Here is a 23822-nt window from a genome sequence, read left to right on the forward strand (position 1 = left end):
CAACTTAGCCTAGTTGTACCAGTTACAACTTAGCCTAGTTGTGGCGTAAATGGGCACTAAGTCACAATTTACTTAGGTAGGACGTAACCCTACGTATAAACTAAATATTTATGGAAGCCTCTGACCAGGAGTAACTGAATAAAAAAGCAAATTCTTTTAATGACATCAATGAGCTCGTGTTTTAGTTGGCAGGCTTCAGTCCTTTCGACATATATGATGGTGTTGGCATTTACACTCGTTTACGAGAGAGAGAGAAAAAAAACTTACTTTTAAGCGGCTCTTCTGCATGAAACCGTTTTAACGGTGCAGTTTGCAGGGTGCGTCGCTCACTGTCAACACATTAAAAATATATATAGGATATTAAAATGAATAAATGTCTATTTTTCCAGCCTGTTGTATTAGTGTTTATCACCCCTTATTTATGTGAGATACAGTTCATATATATTATTTACACAGGGCAAATATACTATTTATTAAATCTACTTTTATTATGTTTCGTGTTTAATGGGGATATCATTTATAACAGCAAACAAGGTTTGAACATCAACCCTAGCGAGATAAACTGAAATGGGCTTTTTAACACTTCTGTGTACAAATTTGAAGGCTGCTTATTGGATAAATACGGGTAAACGTCATATTATGCGACTACGCATTACTTTACGGAGAGCTTACGACCTACTAGTTAAGTCTTGCCTTAAGAGCAGGTGGTGCAACCGAATTAAGCACTGACTTAGGCTACGTCTACATTAATCCGGATACATGTGAAAACAGCGTTTTCATTTCAAAACGCTCTCCATCCACACTAGCGTTTTCAAGCGTTTTCCAAAAGTTGCTCATCCATACTGAAACGTCTGAAAATGCTTACGTCACTGTACTGCGCATGAGTAAAACGTAAGACACATTGACGTGTCATTTCCGTCAGGCGTTTATTTACTTTCCGCCTCTTTGAAACGTCGCGGCAATCTACAGTCTGAAACGCAACTGAACAACAACTGCGAACAACTTCTTTGAAGAAATGTAAGCTGAAGTATATACAAACTGACATTAATCTTTAACAACGCAATCAAACTCGAGAGTAGCCAAAACAACCGCGATACAATGTCGTCCACCATCTTGTTTTGGACTGAATGGGTCACATGACTGCGTCACATGACTAAAAATGCGTCATAGTTTTCGAAAGCATCCGTTTTCCCAGTCCACACTACAACGCGAAAACGGCGTTTTCAAATTTATCCACTTTGGAGTGCGCTTTCAAAAAGCTCCGTTTTCGCGGACAAAACCGCCGTCTCAGTGTGGACGGGAGGCCAAAACGGAGAGAAAAATATGCGTTTTCAAATGAAAACGTATTAGTGTGGACAAGGCCTTAGCTACAAACTAACTAGCAGTTAGTCCTTAGTGTGAACTTTACGTCCCAACTTACGTGAGAACTTACACACAGCTGGTGCAACCCTACACGGGTGCGCACCCAAGTTTGGAAAACAGCGTTCACGTTATCCAAATGAACAGAACTTTGACGTCCTTCGACACTAAGTGCTAGTGTGAAAGCACCCTTCAAAATGGACCAAAACTATGACAATAAAAGTCACATGTGAGCAAGCTGTCCCCTTATTGGTCACTATGTTTGTTAGCTGTTCCAGGATTAAGCTCATCCATTGATGTACTGGTTAAAACAATATGCCTGTAAAAACATTTGTCAACCATTACAAATTTCAGAGAATTTTCGAGCGTCGCCAGTTAGAGGTTGTGCTCCAAATACAAATTATCCATCACTCGGATGGATATGAGTTGTAAAGTTTCCATCATGATTATTATTATCCGTCACTAGTTGCTTTTGCATTATTTCTCCATTGAAATAATTACAGATCTCTCTCTCTCCCTCTCTCGCACTACACACAAAAACAGCAGTAAATCCATGTAAAAATGTTTTTTTATTTGTCAAAAAGTTGTCCTACCCGTGTTCTGCCGCTATCCAAAAGAGAGAAACGACCGTACTAAAATTACCTCAGGAATGATAAAACAGCTCCTATTTTAAACATGCAATTATATCTAATATAGTGGCCAAAAGGCTATATCCACGTTTTGATGATGAATTACATTGATGAATTATTGCTGATCTACAGATGTCTTCTCCAAAGTTATGTTCATGGTTTTTATAGGGATATTGTTTGGTCTGTTGGGTTGGTTTGCATTTTCACCACAAGCGAACCGCTCCAGATTTCGTTTGCCATCAGTCCAAGACCACCTCGTTCAGGTGGTCTCGGACCGATTGTTTTGGTGCGGATCCGAGTGCGATTGCCCTGTTCATATATGCCTAAACGAAGCAAACCAAGGGAGAAAACGTGCCAGGTTCTGAAACAATGCTCCAAACGAGCCAGGTGTGAAAACACCTTTAATTACTGTTTTCGCTATTCTTACAATCTTAGTCAGTGAGTTGGTCACATTTACCGATTAAAAACGGAGGGAAGGTGTAACACTTAACGACTGCCTTTGACTTTGTTCTGTGCCTTATCACTGCAGCAGTTGTATAAATATTAATTACATCCTGGCTACTCATAATCATTATTGTATATTTAAATGATTCCTTACCATGTACATTGAATTCAGCAGCGATCTCAAACCACTTTTTTTTCTTTTAATAGTCTATCATGATATGACATGAGGTACGTCATACAAATATACATGCTGACTCCAAAGAGCAATAAACTTCTCCAAATGCACTGTCCATGAGCGCTTTCCAGACGGCATGCTTTGTCTGCCAAAAAAATTTGCTTCCATCCTCCAGCAAAAAATAAAATAAAACAAATACTATACATGAACTGCACTCATTGGTCACTGCCTTGGTGGCATGTTCCCACCCTACCCACAGCCAGTGATAATTTCAAGCAAGCAAGTTTCAAGGCATTAACTCACCTGGGAGGCCAGACTAGTATTGTCAAAAGTACCGGTACTTCGGTACCAAGTCGATACTAAAATAAAAAAGATGTAACGATACCAGTGTTTCTGCAGTACCAGTAGTACCGAGCACCAACTCAATCCGGTACCAGCGTGCAGTATGACTGACACACGACTGCTTAGGGCTGTTCGATACAAGAACTTTTGGAGTCGATTGTGATTCCGGTTCCTGGTTTTTAGTCAATTCCAGACTAATTTTTTTTATTCTTTTTCGATTCCATTAAAAAAGGGAGGTAAAATTAAATCTCATAATAAACAGCTAATTTTAAAGCGTCCTTTGCACTATTTGTGATATAATGAATGGCATTTATTATTTATAGGTCTATTCTAGTATTAAGTTTGGTCTTAGATGCACATCCCAAAGTGCAACACTTCAGTCGGAATACTTTTGAGGGAATTTTTATCTACATTGAAAATGCCTTTTACCACCCATCAGTTGATCTTGTTATAAAGAGGTTTATATTAGTATGCAGTTGTCCACTACCTTTTGTACACTAAATAAAAATGTCCAAACATACATTATAAAATCCAGGTTTTTTTGTACTGGTTTATTTAATATAATATTACAATATTTTTCTTAATGCGTATTTAAAATTTTGGTTTTGAATTTGATTTCATAGAATAATTTTAATGTAAAAATTATATAAAAAGAATGAAAAACAAATATGCACAATGTTTTAAAACATAGGCCTACTGGAAAAATATTGAGAATGAATAGAGAAGTGTTAGACTCTTGCTTTATGAGTGCAGTCCATTCGTCATTTAAACTAACCTACTGATTTATTGATGTGAACTGGGAAGCTAACTCGCTGTTACTTGATCCTCCTCTGACATCTCCTGGTTGCAGACAGGTTTTGTAACATCGGTGAAGTTGTTACTATACAAGAGTTTTCCATCACAAATGTGGCATTTAATTGTATTATTAGTTTGATCCAAAGAAAAATATGGGAAGACTAGATTATAGGTCTGGAATGCAGCTGTTCAATCACACAAGCAGCTGAAGGGCTTGTGCGATTGCGTCATACAGATTTAAACAAACGGAGCACATTATATGGCTGACAAACTGAAAAAGATTCAGAATCAGGTTGATGATCATTTAACTGAAGTAATTTAATAATCCTTTTGTGAATTGAATTAGTGCTGTTAAAGCTTCTGGAATGTGTAGTAGTTCAGTAGTCACGAAAATTAACATCAGTCCATTTTCCCGAGCGGAATCAATTCAATCTTTGGAATCGATTCCAAGCTTTAGAGTTGATTCTTGATTCCCAGTGCCTCGGAATCAAGGAATCGATTCTTTTTGGAATCGATTCCAGCCCTACGACTGCTTTAAAATGCTCATTTTGAACGTGTGCTCTGTTACACCTTACACTGAAATGGACAATTAATCAAATTAAAATCATGACATGTCCTAGTGTGATGTATTAAACCGCTAAAGGCTGCAATCTTAGTGTGGAAGAGCTGCGTACTTTGAATGTATAAATCCGACCACTCATACATATTGAGAATCATTCACGACATGTTGTATCAGATGACAGAGTAGAGCACTAATCTACTGTGAACCACGCAGCACATGTAAACTATATTTTTCTATAATTAAATCAGCATTTTCACATTAATCGCAGCTCAACTTTATTTATAAAGCATTTAAAACAACAGTTGAGTTGACAAAAGTGCTTCACAGTAATACAACTTAAAACATAACATTTAAAAATAACCAACACCAGTAATCTAAAACGCAAAATACAAACACTCCAAAACTGTGTTCTACATTTGTCAGACTCAAGGGCCAGTGTAAAGAGATGATATTTCAGACGTGACATAAATGTGTCGCAAACTGTTTATCCAGAAAGTGAAGATTCAGACAAAAAATACACGTCATAATAAAAGAGATCAATAGATTGAGAAACTTCCTTAAACGCTGTTGAAAAATCACCACTGGTAGTAGATGTAAATAAACAAGATCAACGCATATATTTAGCAGAGTTGTCAGTATGAGACATGAGGGGAATAGTGAACAAGATAGGCTTATGATCGGAAATGCCATAATCACATAATTCAATGTCATCAATTGATAAGTCATGCAATAACACAAGATCAAGTGTATGTCCGTGTACATGAGTGGGGCCTTTTACCAGTTGAGTCAAATCCAGGGCAAGACAGCACAATAATGGGGAAAGAGGGCAACCCTTCCGGGTGCCCCTATCCAGAGTAAAATAATCTGAAATTAATCCATATGTTTGAACCACCACTACCGGGTGTCTATAAAGTAACTTAATCCATCCAATACAGGTTTTCCAGAACTCGTATATTTCCATAATCTTAAAAAGATAATCCTGTTCTACCATATCAAATGCCTTTTCGGCATCAAGTGAGATGGCAGCGACCGGAGTCTGATCATTCGCCACTGACAACATAATATTGATAAAACACCTAATGTTATCAGAAGAGCTGCAGCTCCGAATAAACCCCACCTGATCTATATGTATAAGAGATTTCATAACTTTACTTAATCGGTTAGCCAGAATTTTTGACAATATTTTTACGTCTAGCTGGATGAGGGAAATTGGACGGTAACACTTACACTTGGATCTTTGTCCTTTTTAAGGATCAGACTGATCCGGGCTTGTGTCAAGGTTGGCAGAAGCTTTCCATTCTTTAATGATTCTGTATAAACTTCTAACAAAAGTGGAGCCAGTTCTGTAGCATAAGATCTAAAAAATTTCAGTGGCAAAACCATCTGGCCCCAGATCCTTACCTGTAGGCAAGACCTTAAATACCTCGCCAAGCTCTTCCAAGGTTATCTCAGAATCAATATAATGTTTTTGCTCAGTCGTCAGTTTAGGGAGTTCTAATGGTTCCACGAAGTTCCTAAAATCTTCCTCAGTAGACGAAGACATGGAACTATAAAGATCAAGATAAAATTCTTTAAAAGCATTATTAATATCAATGGCCGAGGTAAATATTTCCACACAAACAGATTTCACTGAGGGAATGGTAGAAAAAGACTCTCTCTGCTTTATGATTCTAGCCAAAAGCTTCCCTGCTTTGTCTTCTGACTCAAAGTATGACTGTCTTGCCCTGAATAGCCAAAACTCCACCTTCTGTGACAAAATAGTATTATACCTGTATTTCAATCGGGTTAATTCTCTGAGGCTATCAGATGACTTTAGGCGCTTCAGCTCTGCCTTGGCACTTTTAATATTCCCTTCCAACTCCACGAGTTCTCTTACTTTGGATTTTTTGGTGAATGATGTATACTGTACAATCCGGCCCCTAAGAACTGTCTTAAGTGCCTCCCATTCCACGCCCACAGAGGATACTGAGGACCAGTTGGTCTCCATATAAACATTAATTTCAGCCTTTAATATTTGTTGAAATTCAAGATTTTGCAAAAGGGTTACATTAAAGCACCAACTATATGATTTATCTTTAATTTGTTTGAGTCATTTGAATGGTAGATGTTTACTTATCAGTGTAATGACTCCACAGCTCTTACTTGAGCCAGCACTAAAGAAAACATTTCCACCTCATATCTTCCCAAATTTTTCAGCTTCCTGCTGAAAAGGTGCGTTTCTTGAAGAAACACTATATCATATTTCTTACATTTAAGAAAAGAAATAACCTTCCTTCTTTTTATGGGGTGCCCCAACCCAGTCACATTCTACGTGGAGAGAGATAGTCCACTCATATTAACATTTGACATAGTATTAGAAAAAATAGATTGTGTGTCAAAAACAATATTATAAAGACCACATTCCAACATTAGTGTAACAATCAAACCCCAAACCTCCCCCCGAACCAAACAAACAGAAAAAAGAAAAACGTGCGCATTAACCCTGCGCACGTCAACGCCAACCGGCATCCATCCCTCTAAACTCAAACAGTCCATGTACACCTCCGAGAGTCCCTGCGACAACTTTGCCATCGGATTGCTCAAGTCTGGTGTTTCTATACAGATTTTGTGAGACAGAATTACACAGCAAAAAATTGTCTATAAAACAAACTCTAGCCAATAAGCGGAATAAGCACAAAAAACGTGTAGATTCATCCATATAACTGTTCCTCCACAGAACAAACTTCAGCCTCTAGCGGAACCAGCACAAAAAAAAAAGTTCAGTTTCCTCGGACAGTCAAACGAATGTTCAGTAAACCAGCCCGTTCGGCAGATAAATGAGGGCAACAAAAGACCCAATCACTCCAAAGTCCTGCAAGAGATGTTCCACAAAACAAACTCCATGCCACAGGAGGCATAAGCACCAAAAACATGCAGGTATATCCACAAGCTGCCCCGAAGAATTTATATTACAAAAAGCAAACTCCAGCCGCTAGGCGGAACCAGCACAAAAAGAAACAAAGAAGGCTCCCAGCTTCCTTGGGCAGTCGAGAGTATGTTCAGTGAGTTAGGGCCACTAAATTGCAACATGAAAAATCACCAAATGGCTTACTCACTCCAATGTTTTTATGAAGGACAGTGCTTGCTGTGGGCATGTAAATTCTCTACGGCCATCCTTAGTATCTATTCTCAGTTTAGCCGGAAACATCAGAGCAAAAGCGACCTTCCGTTGATGTAAGAGATTCTTGCATTCCCTGAATCAATCATGTTTCTCTCGTCGAATTCGCAAAGTCTAGGAACAAGAAAATGTTGTGGTTCTTCCAAGAAAGCAACCTTTACACCTTGCCTCGCGTAACACGAGATCTTTATTGGATGATCTCAGAAATTTGGCCAGAATTGATCGGGGCCTGTCTCCCTCAGCCGATCTCCGAACCGGGACTCTGTTAGCTCGCTCAATTTCCAGCTTATGGCTTGTTATGTCGAGCAGACTTGGGAAAAGCTCTTCTAGGAATTTCACCATATCATTGCCTTCCTCATGCTCAGGAATTCCAACAATTCAGACGTTGCTTCGTTGATTACGATTCCCCAAATCCAGTTTTTCCCAAATGCGCTGCAAGACTGTCTTGGTCCTGCCTTGACTCCAGATAATCGATCCGTTCTCAATCTTGTAACCAACTCAATCGACGTATTACAGCCAGATCCTCCAAGTCTGTGACGACCTTCACCGGCATTGCAGACATGTTCGCAAGTTGACGTTGAATTTCTCCCGCCACACTGTCCAAATTGAGTCCCTGGTCTGCGGCCCTGTCTGAGGTATCAGCTTGAGCACATAAGTGTCTTTTAAAATCTCCAGCGCCTGAGGATTTTGAATTCTTTTTCATATTGCTTTCATAAACAGTTAAGAATTAGGGTGTATCAAATCTCACCGGTTAATGACATAAAAAGTATTAAAAACTAGCAAAGTGCGCAGAGCTCGCCACTCACACTCACAAATGAATTGTAATTTTGAAACATATGTATAAAATCATGACCACTCACATGAGACGAGGACTGTAGTCATATCAGTAACCTTATAAAAGCTGATTTATTTTACATGGGGGAGGGACGGCCTCATGGGGGCTGCCATTTTAGAATTACATGACCAGCTGAATACTGCCTGCTTAATCTCAGTAAATGTCTTGTAGTTGGACACTTTCACTCTTGGATTAGATTAATCATGTCTGATTGTGAATAGTGAATTTCTACTATGGCAACTGTAATTGAAAACTATTGATTTTGAATGATGATGCATCCACACCACAAGGTGTCACTGTAAGTCCAAGATGACACAAACAAAAAGTTACCGATTGCACCTTTAAGTCTAGCATAGGAATGGGCATTTTGTTGAGTACTGAAGGGGCAATGATATGTTATTATATATACAATTATGTACATGTCTGACAAACATCTTTGGCTGCTGCATTGTGTCTTGTTCTAGTGTATCATCTATTCATTATTATAGGCTGTTATAAAATAATCTGTTACAAAATGTACAAAAGTTTGCATAATCAAAATGCATCATATTTTGTCAATATGTGAAGATTTGCTGTCCAACTCAATGAAAGAATGTGCACAATGCGTCTGTCCACTCTTCCTTCAGGTTACCGTAGTAATCTTAGTAAGCACGCACCAGTTTTTTTAGTGACTGTCTGAACTGTCTGTTTTCATATTGTAGTTGGCTTAACAGGAGATGCCATAACCATTGTGTTTTTAATATGCGTGTTAAACGTTGTTTAATAAATTGAAGTTCAGTTTTGAAGACGCTTCATTCTGTTCCATTTAGCTGCGCTTTTGTCTAGCTGTTTAAAATACTTGCCTGCTGCGTTGAGTCCACTGCCATGCGCCTTGTGTGTGTGGGTGGGTGGGTTTGGGTGGTTTACGAGGATATTTTTTAGGTTACAAACTGGTAATTACAAGGGTATTATGCTATAAATGTGGTTTGAGGACATTTCTAGTGTCCCCTTAATTCAAATCACTTAAACATACTAAATTATGTTTTTTTGAAAATGTGAAAATGCAGAAAGTTTTTTGTGAGGGTTTGGTTTAGGGGCAGGGTTAGGGGATAGAATCTATAGTTCGTACAGTTTAAAAATCATCATGACTATGGAGAGTCCTCATAAGGATAGCCGCACCAACGTGTGTGTGTGTTCGCTCCTGTGGGGAACGCAGCGATGCTCCGTATTGTTGCTGTGATGATCCATGAAGCGTTCCATTGAACTCTGAGAATCGGAATTTCCACCTTTCAACTGGGGAAAGTGCAAAGGAATGACACTTTATGTCGGACTTCTAACTTGGAAACTTGTGCGGAAATCTTCAACTCCCATTTTGTCGAGATGCATGTGTGTGTTACGTCACGCAAACATTATGGCATCCAGGGCAAGGAGGTTTACAGTCAGTGACAAACATTCACTTTTATTAAATGATATCCATTAACGAGTCAAAGTTAAATTGAATTATAATAAAATGTGTTTAGCAAACGTTTTGCAGATACATGTGTTCAAAACACAGTTAATTACACACTCTTTTGATTATCATAACTATTGCATTGCAGCGTCGTATATCAGTTTGGTTGCTATGAGAAGTCTCTGACAATCAATTTACCCCTCGAAACCATAACGTAATCAATCTCAAAATTAAATATAGGCTCCCTCTTTTACACTTTGTGTTTAGTTGTCAGGTAGTTGTCACTGAATTTCAAATTAAGTGAAAAGTCACATGTATGATCACTATCGATCATCATTTTCATGATCGATCATTGCTGCCACGTCCAAGGGCCCGAGTACTCCTGCCCATCCCTAGTCTATGATTTGTTCAATGCTAGACTGTAGGTGTGAACATTAGAATGTTTTGTCTTTGCAATGGGGGAAAAAATAACATTTTGGACACAGTGACATCATCTATGCTGAGATTTGATGAGGAGATCTGTTTACATACACCTATATTCTGAACAAACTGTGAAGAAGAGCAGCATTTAATTTAAACATTACCATAACAGTGAAAAGCATGCAAGTCTTGTCAGAGAAAAAGAATGATATGTTTGCATGAAGTTTATTTATTCTAATTGAGCTATCAGTCAGAATACGATCATGACCTGACCTCTTACTGAAAATTAATTAGGTTTTTCAGAGTAAACATTTTTCAGAGTTGAACTTTCCAACATTATACTGTAATAATTATAAAAATTACTTTACTAAAAAAATTACTGCTATAAAAATTAGTATGCAGGGGAAAAAAGGTTTTGTACTTGCAGTATTATTTTGGGAAAATGCAACCTCATTGGCAGAATGTCTTCATCTCTATTGGGAAAATCAATGTCAAAAATTTCCTGGAATAAACACAAACGTGAGATGTCAATGTTTGGGGCTGACACATCAGTCACCATTCACTTACATTCCATGGAAAAGGATGCAATAGAAGTCTGCCTAACATCTCTTTGTGTTCCATGAACAACATGACAGTGCTAACATTCTTAGGGCGAGTGAAGGATAACAAAATGTTCTTTTTTGGGTGAACTATACCTTTAAGTTGTAACATTTCTGAAAAAAGTTCTGTATTGATTCTGTGTCAACAAAGCTGTACGATTAATGGTTTGAGAGCAGTAATACAGCAATTTTACTGCAATTAAAGGGGTTTCATGTGTGAAAGTGGCTAATGACTGTTTTATGCTTACTGTAGATCAGAGCACCACGATTCTTCAGTATAAGACTTCAGTCATTGACAAATGTGAGTTTGTGACAGAGCTTCCATCTGATGAACATGTGCGATTCACCACCCGTTATATTGAGCCAGTGATTTTTCAGACGAGTCTGACAAAAAAAAACAGTTGTGAACATGTGATGTTTGAGAACTTCTCTGGAACAAAAACATCAACTCAACTTTTATCAGATGATAATCACACAATCAGAATAGATGAGTTGTTCAGTCCTGACACTGATGGGAAAATACCAAAAACTGTGATTCTCAGTGGTGACTCTGGAAGTGGTAAATCCTTCGCATCACAGAAGATCATGTTGGACTGGGCATCTGGAAAATTTTACTCTGAACACTTTGATGTAGTTTTCCTTCTGAAATGTGAAGAGCTGATGTGTATTTCTGAGGAGGTGAGCTTGATTGAGCTCTTGAGCTGGAGTTGCAGTTTAACATCAGATCAGATCACACAGACACTACAGGAGTCACCAGAGAAAGTGCTCTTCCTCATTGATGGCTTTGAGCATGTATCTCATCCACCCATTAAATTAATGTTACTGCACTCTAATCCATCCAAGAGAGCCCCAATTATGGACACACTTAAGTGCCTGCTGAGGGGATTCATGTTGACTGAGTCATTTCTACTGGTCACCACCAGATCTACACCTGCTGATACAATGAAGAATCTCCTTAAGGTACCACAGCGTTCCACTGAGATCATGGGCTTCTCTGAAAGGGGGGTGGAGGAATACTTCCAGAAGTTCTTTCAGGATGAGCAAGTCTTCAGGAAAGCATATGAGAGTGTGACTGTCAACAAACCCCTCCTGGCTGCCTGCTCTGTCCCTTTGGTTTGTTGGATTGTCTGTCTTTGTCTAAAAAAGCACTTAAAAAACAATGTGATGAAAAATCTACTGACAACTACATCCATATATTTGCGCTTTGCGTTCACTGTACTGGAACATCACTGTACTGGAGCATCACAGAGTCAATCTGTCTTCACCCTGCTGAAGAGTCTGGGCCAGCTGGCTGAGGAAGGGATGGAGAAGCAGCAACTCCTGTTTGATGAGAGGACTGTGTTTGAGACAGGCTTAGATGCTGCTACTAGTGTGTTCTTGTGTAAAGGTAGTTTGAAAGGAAAAGATGAACCAGTGTACAAGTTTATCCATTTCAGCTTTCAGGAGTTCTTCACTGCTCTTTATTATGTCTTACTGGATGAAGGAGAGTCATGGAGGAAAGTCTGTGATTTGTTGACATGGGAAAGCAGAATAGCCACATTTGTCTGGCCATCTTCAATTTTGAAAGGCAGAAGATCAAATCCCAACCCTCCAATTTTGTTGTTCCTCTGTGGTCTCTTTCATAACGAGTTGAGAAGGCCACTCTTTAAAAAGTACAAGTGGACTGTTCCTCAAATCATAAAACGGAAGAAGAGAACAATGAAGAGAAATCTGAAGAAAAGAATCCTTGCAATGGCACAAGAATGTAAAATTGAGTGGATTGTTTTACACTGTCTATATGAGCTCCATGATGAAATGTTTGTGAAGAGGGCTCTGGAAGCAAAGAGGAACATGGATTTCTCTTCTGTTTCCCTGAGGAGCACAGACTGTTGGGTGCTGCTGTACTGCCTTCAATGCTGTCCACACATCAGAGAAGTGAACCTCATATACTGTGATTTAACAGCTGATAAACTGAGAATTCTTCAGCCAGCACTCTGTATGTGTGAGAGTCTGAGGTCTGTATGTTTGCTTTGAGAGAAGCTTGTCCATTAATTCAATACTTAATTAAGCTTTTCTTAAAATACAATGATTCTTTATCTCCCCATTTTACTCTCTCTGTACTTTTACTTGCAAGTGGTTATTATATTTATCATGTTGTGTTTATAGACTGTATGATTTCTCATGATTAGAATTAATAGAACAATTTGTTTATTAATGATTTCTATTTTTGACTTGAGGTTGATGGTGGACCACCTGTCAGAAGTTGGAGATTTGATCGAGGCACTTGGTGAATCAAAAACCTTTAGACAACTGAAGTAATTTTCTCAGCCAATATTATACCTCCATAGATTTAAGAAATATATAACCAGTTATGGCCATTTTTAAGTGATTTAATACTGGTTGATGTATTTTGCCATAAATGTTATAGCTAAGCGGTAGTATTCTGTAGCACTCAGTCAGTATTCTGACTTCTGAGGTTTAGAGTAGTGAAAGTGTGTGTTGGGAGAGATTATGTTTTGTCTTTGTTCTTATTGGTAGAGTTCAGGAGGTTGATTACAGTGATGAGAGTCCCAGATGGTCACTCGATCTGTCAGTCACGCAGGAAGAATTCCTGTAAGAAATTATTACACACACACTGTAATCTGTCTTCTCAAGGTGGCATAATTTGTCACCAAACACAACAGATGCCATTAAATTTGAAGAGCTGGTAGCTCATGTTCCTCTGTGTCTCTGGCTGTTTCAGGTTGTCTGTGAGCCACTCAGGGAAGAATCCATTATTTCCATCGCTCTTAAAAATCAGTCTTGCCTGTCCACACTCAGAGATGTCCAGCATTGACTGGACACTCTTCTTACAGAGACTCGAGGAAGATGAAAAATTTACAGAAGAGTAAGAGAATGAGTTGATATATTTAGTGTTGGGTAGAGTACTTGTACTGAATACAGATGACACGAATACAATTGTACTCAGAAATGTACTCTTAAGATTACACTTTTAGGTAATATAATCTGATTACTTTTGGGTGGGGATGTCCAGATACTGGTATCCTGTGCTCATGTACTGGTACCTGTAAAAATGCTCTGATTCCAAAAAACTATACCATCTGGCATACAAATATCATTACGTAAACATTCAGCCCACAAATTAAAATCACGTTATGTCCTAGTGAGATTATTTAACCACAAAAGCTGTGATTTAATGAGATGAATATAATTTGCATGTAATTCAAATGTGAGCATTTGTGAATGTGTGGAGATGCCGGCTGCTCACACCTTTTAAGGCTTCTCCAAGGCTCATACAGGGAAAACACCGTCATGAGCATTGTGCACTCTGTTTGTAGCAGATGACAGAAACAGAGTGCAAATTCACATTGTAGCACGAGACTCATACTGATTACATACAGGTGCATCTCAATAAATTAGAATGTCGTGGAAAAGTTCATTTATTTCAGTAATTCAACTCAAATTGTGAAACTCGTGTATTAAATAAATTCAGTGCACACAGACTGAAGTAGTTTAAGTCTTTGGTTCTTTTAATTGTGATGATTTTGGCTCACATTTAACAAAAACCCACCAATTCATTATCTCAACAAATTAGAATATGGTGACATGCCAATCAGCTAATCAACTCAAAACACCTGCAAAGGTTTCCTGAGCTTTCAAAATGGTCTCTCAGTTTGGTTCACTAGGCTACACAATCATGGGGAAGACTGCTGATCTGACAGTTGTCCAGAAGACAATCATTGACACCCTTCACAAGGAGGGTAAGCCACAAACATTCATTGCCAAAGAAGCTGGCTGTTCACAGAGTGCTGTATCCAAGCATGTTAACAGAAAGTTGAGTGGAAGGAAAAAGTGTGGAAGAAAAAGATGCACAACCAACCGAGAGAACCGCAGCCTTATGAGGATTGTCAAGCAAAATCGATTCAAGAATCTGGGTGAACTTCACAAGGAATAGATTGAGGCTGGGGTCAAGGCATCAAGAGCCACCACACACAGACGTGTCAAGGAATTTGGCTACAGTTGTCGTATTCCTCTTGTTAAGCCACTCCTGAACCACAGACAACGTCAGAGGCGTCTTACCTGGGCTAAGGAGAAGAAGAACTGGACTGTTGCCCAGTGTTCCAAAGTCCTCTTTTCAGATGAGAGCAAGTTTTGTATTTCATTTGGAAACCAAGGTCCTAGAGTCTGGAGGAAGGGTGGAGAAGCTCATAGCCCAAGTTGCTTGAAGTCCAGTGTTAAGTTTCCACAGTCTGTGATGATTTGGGGTGCAATGTCATCTGCTGGTGTTGGTCCATTGTGTTTTTTGAAAACCAAAGTCACTGCACCCGTTTACCAAGAAATTTTGGAGCACTTCATGCTTCCTTCTGCTGACCAGCTTTTTAAAGATGCTGATTTCATTTTCCAGCAGGATTTGGCACCTGCCCACACTGCCAAAAGCACCAAAAGTTGGTTAAATGACCATGGTGTTGGTGTGCTTGACTGGCCAGCAAACTCACCAGACCTGAACCCCATAGAGAATCTATGGGGTATTGTCAAGAGGAAAATGAGAAACAAGAGACCAAAAAATGCAGATGAGCTGAAGGCCACTGTCAAAGAAACCTGGGCTTCCATACCACCTCAGCAGTGCCACAAACTGATCACCTCCATGCCATGCCGAATTGAGGCAGTAATTAAAGCAAAAGGAGCCCCTACCAAGTATTGAGTGCATATACAGTAAATGAACATACTTTCCAGAAGGCCAACAATTCACTAAAAATGTTTTTTTTATTGGTCTTATGATGTATTCTAATTTTTTGAGATGGTGAATTGGTGGGTTTTTGTTAAATGTGAGCCAAAATCATCACAATTAAAAGAACCAAAGACTTAAACTACTTCAGTCTGTGTGCATTGAATTTATTTAATACACAAGTTTCACAATTTGAGTTGAATTACTGAAATAAATGAACTTTTCCACGACATTCTAATTTATTGAGATGCACCTGTACTTAAATAGCAGCCTTTTGCGGTTTAATAATCACTTTGAGTCACGTACTGACCAGGTTTTCCAGAGTGGGAAGCTGCCGTCAAACGTCAGAGCTCCTTGGTCAAAACAACAGCTTCAAAATAAAAGCTCAGTCAAAATTAAAGGTAATTGTATAGGAAAAAAGTATGATAGAAATATATCACCACTGTAAAGTTATGTAATATTCACTGTAATACTACTACTAATATAATAATAATAAATCAGTAGTAATTGTATTATACTTAAGAAGTATCTATTATCTGTGATACTCTGTTATGCAGCACTTTATTTTACAAAATATAACTCGTGTTGTATTTTAGATTGTGTTGTGAGGTTCTGTATATAAGCACTTAAATTGATCAAAATAATACAATATTATGTTGAAAATGTATTGTTATATTTTCATTTGATTAAAGTTTTAATGAATTCACTTATTTAAACACCATTTTGATGATAAAATTGAAATAAACTGTTGATATGGAGTAAAAAAAAAAAAACATATACCAGACACTGTATGGGCGAGTACCAAAAATTAAGTATAGGCACTCCTTAGTGATCAACCGATAAGGGTTTTTTAATGGCCGATGCCGATATCCAGAAAGCGTGGTGGCCGATAGTCTGATACAATGCTGAGATTCACACAATTCAATAAATAACATCAATATAAAATTGCTATAAAATGAATAAACTCTTACTTAGCACTATATTACCTCAATTTCACACTAAACTTTAACTTATAATACTAAATATAAAATAATATTGTATTTAAAATGGTAGGTAGCAGTTTCTTCTGATTTCTGTTTAGTCATCAAATTTTAGTAATTTATTTGCACATGAAGAAATATATTAGGAAGAAGGAAATAACAGTACACACAGTAGTCCAGCAACCATGGATGACATGTGCGCATTAATAATCGCATTTTCTCAAAACATTCAGAATCAAACCAATTGCACATATAGTGCATAGTGAATATGACATTTACTTATAGCACACGTGAAGCGCTTTTACTTTGAAGTTGCACTCAGGCGCTTGTGCAGATCCAGCGCGAGCAGCAATCTCCTGACCGTTCAAATGGCCTGGATTGCCTGCTTGGATTGTCACGGACTGACCGTCGTGATTTATGAATCAGAGTAACTTTTGATCCTGGTCCTGATGTTTTGATTTTGGCTGATAGAATATGTGCTTCAGAGGAAGATATTAGATGAGCGCTCAACGGGAAGAAAATGCTGGATTTTCATGAGGTTCGTGAATTACATCTGTTTAAATGAGATATCCACATATTTGCAGATGGTATATAATAGAAGTTTTATTGATATTTGCCTTTTTATAATTAGACAAGACAGTTAAAATTTACAGGGAACTGTTGAGGAGAGAGAGGGAGAATGAAACAGACGAGCACTTTAACATTATGAGCTCAAACGCGTCTGCCACGGCTCTAATATGCAGACCCAACATGGACCGTGACTGGTAGTTTGCATGTCTCAGTCACTTCACGTGCTGGCGATTCTCAGCGCACTCAAGAAACAAATTGGCCAAACCGGAAAATGTATCATCCGATACCGATAATTATAAAATTCCAAATATCTGCCAAGTTATCGGCCTCAGCGATATGTTGGTTGACCACTAGTACTCATACTCGTTCTAAAAAAATGGTGTCGGGACATTCCTACTTTTGGGCCTTTGTAAACGAATGTAATCTAATTACAATTACTTGATTTTTTAAATATGATCATGTAATACAGATTACATGTACAGTAGTTATAGTGTCTATAGTGTTACTATTAGTTTTATTTTCTTTTTTTATCGCTGTATTTACAGTGTCTCAGTAGCCCTACAGTTATCCATTGTTTACATGTAACAGTCATATCAACTCTATATCAACTACTTTTTTTTTTTTTTTTTGCAGCTCTTCAGAGTGTGCTGAGCATGTCAGTTTGCTGCTGTCATCCTTTTACCCGGTCAGTCTTAAGTTGAGGCTGAATGTGGTGACTCTGTCTGAGAGCTGGGCTTCTGGGATCATTTCCCTCATTCAAACCTGCACCCGTCTACAGAAACTCCAGTGAGAGGATTTTATTTTATTCATGAAATGTAATTCTCTCATTGTCCTCTGTCATTACAGTATATACAGGATATCAAATGCACGTGAGATAAACAGAACAGATCCAATCTAGCGCAGGCTGACTCGAGTGTGTTTCTGACACCCTTTTTAGGATTAATCATTTGTTTACACTGATTTTGAGTTGGATGCAGTCTGTTGATCAACACTGGCATTTGACATTATCTCTTATCCTTGTTTACTCTCTTTTCCAGCATTGAAGAAGAAAATGGCAGTCATAAAAGTCTCTTCTCATCTCTCAGTGTAGTAGTTTGTGATGGAGACATCAGGTACATTATGCAGCCTTATTTTAATGTTTACATGTGTTGCACATCCACTCAACTCAGCTACATCCACTGTACTCGATACATAAATATTGGAATATTTTACAAATATTATTGGTAAAAATGTATTGGCTAATAAATAGTTGCAGAAATAAATGCTGTGGTTGCTATAATGCTTACATGTAACTTGCATATTTTGTAGGCTGGATTTGAAGCAGAGACAGAATTTTGAGTCACTCTCAAAATTCTCAGTCAATTTTCCACACTCAGCGTTAAGCAGCATTGACTGGAAAGTCCTCCTACAGAGATTCCATAAAGCGACTAGATACAAACAAGAGTAATTAGAATTTCCAGTACAAAAATGTTTAAAAAAAAATGAATGAATGGTCAATTTCTTCTTTTTGGTGATTAGATGTGGTCTGTGTACAGTTGTATTTGTGTGATTCTTACAGTTCCCCAGAGTGTAATGAGCATGTGGATGCTCTGTTTTCATTCTTGCACACTCTGTGTGGTTCAAAGAGAGTGGAACTGATGATCTTTAGTCTGAATAAGAGCTGGGCTGTCAGGATTCTCTCTCTCATCCAGGCCTGGTGTAGTCTACAAGAAATCTGGTGAGACTGATGAATGAAACTCACTGTTTCATTGACTGATAATTCAGCCAATGCTGTTGTTTTGGATCTCTTAGACCCCGTTTACACCTGGTTTTGAGAAGCGCCTCGGGTAATTCGATCACATGTGGTCAAACGTCGCTGTTTACAGCTGATTGTGTAAATGCGTCTCCTGTGACCACTTGTGTTTGGATTTCAACGGGAGGATCTCTATTTTAAGACGACATACAGTACATCAGTCACTATGTCAGTGTGTTACTGCATGACATTAAAGAGCAACAACGTCATAAAAGACAAAGAAAGCATTGAAGAAACCACATGCTGTTTCTCCCAGATGCAGCTGAAATGTAATCTAAGCAGAAATGCAACATTTTGAGCAGAATTCTCAGTTATTTTAGTGGATTACCTGTATATAAGGAGCTTCAGATGTTCATGCTTCTCATCTGAGTTGATATAAACTTAAAAACTCTTGTTTTAGCACAGGGGTTGATTGACAGGTGAGGGGTGGTGCTTCACTGCTGTCCGGGATGCATACAGGATGTTTTGCGTTTACACCTCAAATGCGATGTGGTCGTGTTTTTGACAACATCTGTATGTGGTTTTTGTAATCACCCAAAATACATCTTAATACCAGGTGTAAACAGGGTCTTAGTGACCTGTAATTGGAGAGTATTTTAATGAAAGGGATTTCTCCCAAAAATGAAAATTCTGTTATTATTTACTCGCCCTCAGTGAATGACACTAATCTGTCGTTCCAGACTCATGACTTTCTCCTTTTGTAACACAAAAGAAGTTTTGAAGGATAGTTATTCTGCTCTTTTCCATACAATAAAAGTGTAATAATTTGTGCTGAATGTTTTGTTATAGAAAAAGTGTCTTTGTACAAACCACATTTTGATAGTATGTTGTTTTAATGACTGTACTTGTTGGCATCAATCTAACAGTAATTACACTGTTCGTATTGCAGTGTCTGTGTCATTGGTTTGCTCCTGGAGGAGGGACTCATGTTACTGCAAGAATCACTGACCGATCCACTTTGCACTGTGGTCATTAAAGGGTGTGTTTGTGTGTGTGTGCTCGATAGCTGTACATGTTTCTTTTTTGTCTAATGATAGTTTTAGCAAGCTAATTTCATTTTAACTAGATTTAAACCACAAAATAAATGATTTGCCCGTACAATGGGGATAGAAATTCTGGTGGATAAAAGTTTACCATTTCTGAAAATATATTTTCTATCTTGCCTCTAAATTAGTCAAGTGAATTAGTAAATTAGTCAAATTAGTCAAATCATCAAGTGAATATCATCAAATGGGTATTTGTTAATTTAGTGCCTATATTTTTATTTGTTGTAACAAAAATCTGAATTTTCCTCATATTTTAGGTTAAAGATTAGGTTCCACAAACCAGCTATTTAATAATTATTAAGTAAGGCTATTAGAGTCCCCCATTTTAGTCTCTAACTGACCATTCACAGTCAACATATTAATAATAATAATATGTTTTATTTATATAGCACCTCTCTGAATCTAAAGATTGCTATACAGAGCTTGGAAATATGAACACAAATAACAAGCTAAAATTATATTATAAAAATAATAGAAAGTAAAAGCAGTAAAACAACAAACAGGATAAACATGAAGGAAGAACATAATTTATATAGAGATAAACAGAGTCATAAGGCAAATATGGCAAGATTGCAAAACAGTTAAAACATAAACAGAATAACAAAGAAATACTAATAATAAAAAAAACATGGTTTCCTAATAGAATTATTTCATTTTTGGTGGGTGACAGTATGGACTACACCTACAAAATATTCAGAATTGGATTGGTTATGTATTTTGCATGCATGTTTAATTATTTTGTTTTCTCCATCTTATATAAAGGAGGAGGTGCAGTAAAGCCACTGACCAGTGCACAGAGGAGCACTGGATATGCAGCTGTAATGAGAAAGTGGAGATTTACTTCAAACCGAAAGTTTTGGAAGAGCTGGAAAAGTGAGAATTTTATAATTGTATCCGTTTCTCTTTCATACAGTAATACCTAGATAATACCCATCTACCTTTTTCACTCATATATTTGCATAGAATGCATATCACAAGTGTGTGAACAAACCTGTCATACAGTAATTGAGGGGTCCTGTTCGTGCCTGATTCCCCCACAATAATGGACACAATAACCAATAATATTGCAATAGCCTGTTTCCAATATTTCTTCTTTTTCTGGGACACTTCAAAATTGTTAAGTTTAAGCAATAAAGGGATCCTTGGCTTGACTTAGGCAGTGCAGGACCCCTATAATTTGCACCTTGATTGATATGTGCCTTAACACCTTTAAATACAAGCACCTCAGTTTTTTTCTTTATATCTTTATTCTAGGTTGAACATGTCTGAACCCGAACCTTCTGGAATGAATCTTCACCCGCTCCCAGACTGTCAGTGTTGTGTTCACATAGTTGATTCTGATCAGTGGATCCAGGTTGAGCCGTCAGTCTATAAAGATGGAGTGTCAAAGTTCAGGATCAGCACTCTGCCCGGTCGTTACGAGTGCACCAGGACAAGACTGCGATGGGTTTGTGATTGTGATGTCACCCTTCAGTACCATCCCGTGGACGGATGTGTCGTCACTGCAGATCTTGAGAGGCTGCAGTGTGAGAGAATTGGTCCAGTGATTGATCTCACAGTGATCTCAGGAACACTGGAGGAGGCCCATCTGCCTCATTACGCCTGTTTAGCAAAGTCTGACTTCTCTCTCAGAGATGCTGTGAAGGTCCTCAGCAAAAAAGATGTGGGAGTATCTTTACAATCTGTAGAGCTGACCCGTTTTCATGCCAAAATAGTACAACCATCCTTCTCTCTCACAACTTTAATAATAAATTGGATAATGCAATGGGAAGAACACTGCAATCTTCTTCTTTATATGCGGTGTCAACACCCACTCATTCTGCACGTCTACTTTTTTCCATTGGGTGATACTTGTGCAAAAGAAAAAGTTGAGCTGAATGAACAATCAAGCCTTCAGATCATACATCCCAGACCAGGCAGGCCATTTCGGATGAAAACACCCCACCTTCTTGAGGTTCCTGGTGCATCTGTCCAGCCCACAGAGGGTGTTACATTCAGAAGGGAGATCATCCCTAACTTCTTTAAGGTCTATAAACCTTTGGATGGTGATGTACATATGAATCTTATCAGAGAAGAGGACCAAAAGTCTGTGTGGACTGCAATCATTTATAAAGATGAACTTGCCCAGATAAATCCACGGCAAATCCAAAATGAGCCTCAACTGAACTGCGAAACTGATGAAGCAATGTTTTTTGATAAACACTGGTCAGCTCTCATTGAGAGGGTTAAAAATGTGAAGAGCATTGCAGATAAACTGTTCGAGCAGCGATTAATTCATAATGAACTATACTTTGAACTCATACTTACTAATATAACCAGTCAGGATAGCATGAGAAAGATCTGTTGTGCAGTGCATTCGAGTGGTAAAACTGCAAAAGCTAAATTAATCTCGATTCTTCAGGAAAAAGAGCCCTACCTTTTACAAGAACTGGTGCACTCCAATTCTTCACCATGATCTCAAGGTTATGGCATTGCTATGAAACAGCAGCAGCAGACAAGCCCAAGGATTAGGAGTGCCACTTAAAAATAAATTAATTACTTATTCCTAAATATAATTGTAAATAATCAATTTACAAATGGACCAATAAGTTAATTCTTACACAAAATGTAGTTAAATACTGTATATTAATAAAATAACTTAAGTGCAGCTTTTAAATTGCATTTTAAAAGAGAACTTACAAATTGCTTTTCTTTGTCCATTTGCCAGTTGTGTTAACAATTAAACATTTGAACTTGAGGATTCAACATACATTAAATGGTTACTTTCACTGATTCATTCACTAAATTTTCAACTGAATTTTAAGATGTGCCCCCTTTATGCAATGATTTTATTGTTACCTTTGGATATTTTTATTTTTTTTAAATAATGCAAATTAAATTAATTTAAATAGCCTATAAGTAGTTTTTATTTTCCAGTTAATTAATTGTTACATATGTTCTTCTAGGTATCCATACTGTGCAAGCAATGATACCTTTCAAAAGGTTAATTAAATATATTACAAAGAAATCAAATAGATTATCTTCGAAAAATGGCAAAAGCTGGTGCTTAGTGTTAGAATGAAAAAAAAAATAGGTGTGTGGAATAATTTGGTATTTTACATAATTGTTAAAATAACTTGAACACTACAGGTGATTTGAAGATCAGTTTGATTCACAGTTGATTCTCATCATTTCAGGTTTGACTCTGAAATCTCAATTTTCCATATGGACATCGAAATCCACCCAGTCTGACTTTTTAATGCCATAACCATGCGTTCAGACCAGAGGAGGCGAGAGCATCAATATTCGCTCTGGCTGCCCTGCCATCAATGCTATCAAAGATTCGTGGACACTCTGACGTAGTTGAAATGTTCGTTCGGAATGCTTGGTTTTGTGAACTATATTTAAAGGGGCCGCAAAACATCCAGACATGTCGACCGGTATCTTTTTGCTGACCTATCACAAGTAGCGTATATCCTCATGAAATCTTTTAAATGTGAAAGTAAGAAATTGATCGATGGCAGAAAGTAATTAAATATAAATATAAATAAATATAAATGTTTCCTATAAATAGTGTTGCGCTTATTACCAAATTCTTGTCACTATGGATCATCGAGAGGTTGTTGCATTTGCTGCTGCTCTGGTTTACCTGTGGAGAAGACATCGGAGAACGCTCTGGGTTCACGAGATTCTCCAAGGCCGTCAGCAACTCGGGGAATATCACCGACTGGTGCAGGAGTTGCGGCTGGATGATGGCAGGTTTCAGAGATATTTCAGGCTGGACAGGGAACAGTTTGACAGCCTTCTGTCAAAAGTTGGGCCGCGTATTGCGAGGCAGGACACCAACTATCGCCGCACTATTTGTCCGGCTGAGCGCCTCGTAAGTTGTTAATGGAGAGTTCATTTTTAATGTTTATTTACCGTTTGGTAACATTCTAATGCTGTATTTTTGCTCGTTCTTTTTGCCTAACTAAATTATTAATTATTATTACTACTACCTTTTT

The 23822-nt window shown here is 37.9% G+C and overlaps 1 protein-coding gene and 1 long non-coding RNA gene across 4 annotated transcripts in view; one reads left to right on the forward strand and one right to left on the reverse strand.

Annotated features, from left to right (window-relative positions):
* The window catches only part of LOC127440358 (uncharacterized), a 14414-nt gene extending 12870 nt beyond the window's left edge, over positions 1-1544 (reverse strand). Inside the window, exons 1-2 of the long non-coding RNA XR_007897121.1 lie at positions 1421-1544; positions 268-329 (exon numbers count right to left, since the gene is read on the reverse strand). This is a non-coding gene — a long non-coding RNA (uncharacterized LOC127440358). The remainder of the gene's footprint in view (positions 1-267; positions 330-1420) is intronic.
* The window catches only part of LOC127440354 (NACHT, LRR and PYD domains-containing protein 1 homolog), a 24255-nt gene extending 866 nt beyond the window's left edge, over positions 1-23389 (forward strand). For 2 of the 3 annotated variants that reach the window (XM_051696896.1, XM_051696897.1), the window contains 11 exons: positions 11000-12740; positions 12963-13040; positions 13264-13338; positions 13469-13612; positions 17635-17787; positions 18039-18113; positions 18310-18444; positions 18560-18718; positions 19683-19772; positions 20602-20712; positions 21094-23389. In XM_051696896.1, coding sequence (XP_051552856.1) covers positions 11000-12740; positions 12963-13040; positions 13264-13338; positions 13469-13612; positions 17635-17787; positions 18039-18113; positions 18310-18444; positions 18560-18718; positions 19683-19772; positions 20602-20712; positions 21094-22294 — 3962 coding nt within the window. In that variant the 3' untranslated portion in view covers positions 22295-23389. The remainder of the gene's footprint in view (positions 1-10999; positions 12741-12962; positions 13041-13263; positions 13339-13468; positions 13613-17634; positions 17788-18038; positions 18114-18309; positions 18445-18559; positions 18719-19682; positions 19773-20601; positions 20713-21093) is intronic. The other variant, XM_051696898.1, reaches the window with a different exon arrangement.
* The last annotated feature ends 433 nt before the right edge of the window (positions 23390-23822 follow it).

This window comes from Myxocyprinus asiaticus, chromosome 5 (assembly GCF_019703515.2).
Source record: "Myxocyprinus asiaticus isolate MX2 ecotype Aquarium Trade chromosome 5, UBuf_Myxa_2, whole genome shotgun sequence".
NCBI classification, from domain to species: domain Eukaryota; kingdom Metazoa; phylum Chordata; class Actinopteri; order Cypriniformes; family Catostomidae; genus Myxocyprinus; species Myxocyprinus asiaticus.